The 5,676-nt window shown below is 41.4% G+C and overlaps 1 protein-coding gene across 1 annotated transcript; it reads right to left on the reverse strand.

Annotated features, from left to right (window-relative positions):
* Positions 1 to 2,223: 2,223 nt before the first annotated feature.
* Positions 2,224 to 3,139, reverse strand: CCDC85A (coiled-coil domain containing 85A; the record flags this gene model as incomplete). Its single annotated transcript, XM_009879374.1, has 1 exon — positions 2,224 to 3,139. A coding segment is annotated over one exon (916 nt), but the record flags the coding sequence as incomplete, so codon positions are not given.
* Between the last annotated feature and the right edge of the window lie 2,537 nt (positions 3,140 to 5,676).

Consider the following 5,676-nt stretch of genomic DNA (forward strand, 5'->3'; position numbering starts at 1 on the left):
GACTTCCATCACAGCTCCACACACAGTTTCCCATCTATACTCAGTTGGCAGGTGCACGTGTATGCAGAACATGCAAACTAAGATTTTACACATTACTGTCACAACGATAACAAGCGATGCTGATCAGCACTTCTATACTCACCCTTCTCCATAATTTTACAGCAGCTGACAAAAAGCAAAACACAAAACTCCAAATGATTTGGCCTTGCTGGGAACACCAACCATTTCCCTGAAGTTTAAAGGATCCTTCCTCAAAGTAAAGTCATGAAGAATTTTGCCATTGAGCAAGGTCAGACAAATGTCAGAATTAAACCTCAAGCTGGCATCGAATTATATAAACACAAAAGAAGAAAGGTCTGATGACTTACTGGTGAGAGAAGTCCTCTGCATAAAGCACAGGACAGGCAAAGCTCTGATTAAAGTCAAGAAACAGACTCCCAAATCACCAGCTGCCCTCTCCAGCATCTTACGGCACAAGCCCATATCATAGACAGTTGAAATACTGTGCACAAAAGCCTCCAGTCAGCTCTAAAGTAACAACTGCTTTCCTTGCACTGTTAATAACATGGATGAGTTTTTAACTGGACTTTCTGGACCAAAAAAATACCAGAAGGCCCATCCTATCCTCCCGGGAGCAAAAAAAAAATTAAAAAAATATATATTTGTGCACAAGTTTTCCAAATATATGCTTATACCATTAGATCACCTTTCTACATAACCAGTGACTGGCCTGATGAACATCATGATTGCAAGCAAGAAGTCACTCTTAGGAAGCCTGGTTCCATACCTTACATCACTTACAGTCAGGTCAATTTTAAACAGAAAGAACTGAATGGAGAAAGGGAGTATTTAACGCAAGTATTGCAAGACTAACTTTTATAACTTATGTACTACATATCTTCACACAGTTGCCATACACTCATCTTACTAATAATTGTAAAAAGGTTAAAACCACAAGTCTCTATGCTTACCACCTTGGGGTTCATCAGCCCCGCCAAGGGCAAGTATTTCACTGAAAATAATCTGGATTTACCCCTACAGAGCAGTTTATCTTAACTAAAGGAACCCCTTAAGTTCATCACAACAGGTGCATGCACTGATATGAGAACGATGCAACGAATGATGAGGAGAGCACCCGGCAAAGCTCACTTGCTCCTCCATCTCACAAGCAGATCCAACAACAAGCAACCAGTTCCACCGATGTCAACACAACTTCTCACAGCCACTTACAAAATGGAAACGCATGAAATCCATCCAAGACAATTTACTATGGCAAAATCCTCGCTTTCTTCAAAGCTTGACTTCAAATGTAAGCGCAAAGATCTGAGAGATGGGTTTTCAACTATGATGTTAATATCCCTCGTAAAAACATCTCGGAGCACATAAACAACATGGAGTAGACTATAAAAATTCTGCCAAGTCTAACAAAAGCTATTTCTACAGCACAGGAGGATGTTTGAACTTTGCTTTTAATCATTTTATTTGCTTTATTTCATTCTTTTCAATACTGCTGAAATAGTTTGTCCTTTAAAATACCAAAATACTTTAATTCTTACTATCTCAGAGTAATTAATTTCAATCGGCAAGGATACTCAGCAAACGTGCCTAGCTGTGTACCTTTGTAAAATGCAGGAATAATGACATAAAAGAAAACAAAACTTAAAATGTTTAATTTTTCCTTTGTTATAATTAAACACATGCAAACTCAAGGCTTTGAAAAGCTTTAGTAGCTATCATACCCATTTCTATTGAGCCTAGTTCTTCATATGTGGTCTTTTCCAGAGCATATGGTAAAGGATCTATAATCAGGATATTTCAAAACCTTTAAAGCTACAGGGAAGGTAGGCTGCTAGAGTGGAAATGAAATTGGAGGCATTCCCCTCCCTTCTACTGACTCAAAATATAGGCAGCACAAGAAATACATACAATTCCTCTCTGAAGTAAACGGAAATCTACCTAGGGACAAAGAGTTTACATCCACCAACTGCAGAGCCAAGAGCTGCTTCTTGATACCATACACCAACACTCAAGATGCACTTTTCTTCCACCTTTTTAACCCACCCAACACCCACTGGACTCACTTGCTAAGGGAGTAATGCTGACACCAGACTCGTTACCTTTCACTTCACAGGAAACATTACTCCTTTTCCAGAGACAGCTGAAATAGCACCAAAACTACCTCAGTAATTTCCAAAGTGAGTTTCACTAAATGTATTGACCCACCATTCATTCCATTGTATATACTTCTGTGGTGAGGTGACAGGTCATCTGTTACTTGTCTCCTGAGGGTACCTTCTCTGCTGCCTCCACTGAGATGTTTGAGATGCTCGGGGCTCCCTCCATAGTGTTGTTTGAGATGCTCAGGGCTCGTACCCCTCACTTTGTGGAGGTGTTCTGTACTTCCGCTCGGCGTGTGCTTCTGCAGATGATCCGGGCTGCCGCTGCCATGCTTCTGATGCTCAGGGCTACTACCAGGCCTCTGTTTTTGAAAGTGTTCAGGGCTACTACTCAAAACATGCTTTGGGATAGTTTCTGGACTGCTGCTGCTGTGCTTTTGTTGTTCGGGTGCTTTGACAACGGTTTTGTGATGTTCCGGACTCGGTCCTTTCAGGTGATGATCAGGACTGCCAGAAGCCCGGGGTTTCTGCAGGTGCTCTGGGCTGATACTCCTGTGTTTCTGATGCTCGGGGCTTCCCTCACCCCGAGTTTTTTGAAGATGTTCTGGACTAGTACTTGGGTGATGTTTATGATGGTCTGGACTGTCTGTACTGCCCGTGCTAGAAGTACTACTCCCATCACCGACATCTCTTATGTAAGCACTCGTCGCAGTTAACTGGCACAGGCTGATCTGGCTGTCGATAGAGCTCCGGCTGCCTGCTCCACCACTCTTCTCCTCATCCAGCAACACGCACAATTCTTTCAGCTCCAGGTTTTCCTTAACCACTTCTTCTTGTCTCACTTCCAGCTCTTTCAGCTTCTGCAAGTACAAGGCAACCTCTTTGTGCATGACACTAGCACTGTATCTGCCCAGTCTCTGCCACTCGCGGGACACCTTCTTGCCTTTCTGTCTGTCATCATCCAGAAAGCAGCAAAGGTCTCTCAGTTCTTGGTTATCTTCTTGCAGCTTCTGGTTGATATCCTTTAAAAGAAAGATTATCGTGACAAAGAAGTGTCATCAAGAATTAACACAATACCAATACCATTATACAAGCCAGTGAACAGCACTGCTGTAAATCCAGCATCCAAGCACTGAAGTGAGGCAGAAACAATTGCTGTGTATATCTGGCATAGTATAACAGCCTTGTGCTTCCAACAATTTAAAAAAAAAAAAAAGCTGCTGTCCACTAAGGATTGACTGTAACATGCAGCTAATCTTGAAGGCTTCAAAGACTAACTTCTGATACAGCATAAAAGTTTCAGGTGCTTAATATCAGAAAAATTTAGTTCCCAAACTGGGCAAAGATCTTAAGTGCTCTCATGATGATCTCGCTCTCTTGAGAAATATTCACCTGCAAGTTACTGCTGAGTAAAACTGCAAGGTACATCACAAATGGTAATCTCACCTAAATAATTAACACTTATTCTCTACTCCCTAAAACATATTCACACATAAGGATGAACACTTTAAAGACTTAAAAAAAATGAGTTTTGTTTGATTTAATTTCAGATTTGCATAAGAGAATGTTGTCAGTCACCACTTAATCAGAACTGCTTCAACTACTCTGAAATGAAATAATCTCCTTTAATAGATTTTTTCACTCCTAACAAAATGAAATACATGATTCTGTGCCCTTCTCTAAGAGAGGAACAGTCTGAAGTAAATGTTCTGAAGCAAAATATTGAAGCAATTACTGTAGCAGAATAATATGCCAAGGAAAACATTTTCAGTGTTTTATCCTCCTAGTTTTACTGAATGTCTTGTGACCGTATTTATTTCTCCTATCTAAATATTCATTCCTTCTTTTGTATAATATTAGAAGTAGAAATTGGCCACAGCTGTTAAAAATCTGGCCTTACAGAAAGACCATTTTAGCACTGTTTCTTAAGAAAAGGAAACTTTTGTAACTCCACCAGATTTGTGACATGTACATATCAAACTTGGCCAATTTCAACCCATATTTGACAAAGGAAAACTCTCTATCAGGCTGGTGAGAAATATTTAAAGTGACCCCATGGTGGAATGAAAACGTTGTGGAAGCACACAAGTCATCAGTCAGAAGCAGAAGGCACACATCCACCAAAACCAGGGGCAACTGGTCCTTCTCACTCATGGATCAGTTCTTTCACACCAGGCAAAGGAGGGAGATGTCCAGATGCAAAGGCAGCACACAAAACCTCTTTCTCCCCAAAATTCTTTTTTAAAATTCCAGCTGAGGCATCTGAACAAAAGTCAAAAGTTAAACATCACTTAAGGAGTTTAGAATTGAGAGAGGGATTTGTCACTTCTTGCTGTGTTCTGTTCCTCATCTGGAAGATGCAGAAATCCATATGATGTCACGGCATCTTTGCACATAACTGGGACAAAGATACTGCTGTTGTAATTTAACTTACATTTAAAAATGCAAATTTTATTTTTGCTCAAGTACTATTATGAAATCGGTGGGTTTCACTCCCAAACATCATATATTGTCGAAGAGAAGGAGGGAGCAGACCAACACTCATACTTTGCAGAACAGCAAAACTTGGGAGACAGGAATAGGCTTCTCCCACTGCCTATTTATTTTATGCCAAACTCTAGCCAAAGTGGTGGTATTGGGTCATAGGCTGGACTTGATCTCAGAGGTCCTTTACAGCCTCAATAATTCTGTGATTCTCCAAGTCACTTGCTCAGTAATGTAGTTAAAGCCATTCTACAAATGAAGAGCTCTCCCCTAATGACCTCTCACATAATAATTTAAAAGCCCACACTGCATCCCTGTCTCTCCTTTCCTCCAACCTCACCTCACTGAAGGAATTTTCTGAAAACAACATCCTTTCTAAAAGCAACAAGAGAGAAAATGTTTTGTAGTCATGTCTACTTCAAGATAACTTTTTAAGTCCTCAGAACTGGGAAGAAAGCACTAGAGATTATGCTTCTCATGTAACAAGAGTTCAATTAAGAAGGGATAAGTCATTATAGACCCGGTCTGCCTCTGACTGCAGCGTGCAGGAGTATACAGCTGAAAATAGTTGGATGAGAGACACATTATCAGACATCTTTTTCAGACAATAAACTAGAGATTGGTTCTCACCATCCCAAAATGGAGCTCGGCTGTTTCTGTCACCTGCCACACACTGCACTGCATCCCCAATATGATCACTTGTCTCCAGCAGCCCGTCAGCGTGTCTTACCTGTAAGTCAGTCACCTCAAACCACTGACAGAACACAGCATAAGCTACATAAGCCTTCTGAATGCCTACAGTTCTGCACACTAGCCCTTTGCACGCCCTTCAGACAGGATCATTTAACCTTACTAAAAAATAGTGAAGTCTTAACACAACAGTGACAAGACTGAAGCGTTTTCATCAACTCAAAGCCTCCTGGGGCTGAGCATACAACAGCTGCCGAAAAGCAGCGGGTCACCCCTCAACCGGGCAATGGCAAACACTGTTCTCTTCATTCTGCGCTCGCTCCTCACGCAACTCCCGGTAACGGCTCCTCCCCGGACCCGCCACCTGATGAGATCGCTCCCGAGG

The sequence above is a fragment of the Apaloderma vittatum genome, unplaced genomic scaffold, assembly GCF_000703405.1.
Source record: "Apaloderma vittatum isolate BGI_N311 unplaced genomic scaffold, ASM70340v1 scaffold13642, whole genome shotgun sequence".
Lineage (NCBI taxonomy): Eukaryota > Metazoa > Chordata > Aves > Trogoniformes > Trogonidae > Apaloderma > Apaloderma vittatum.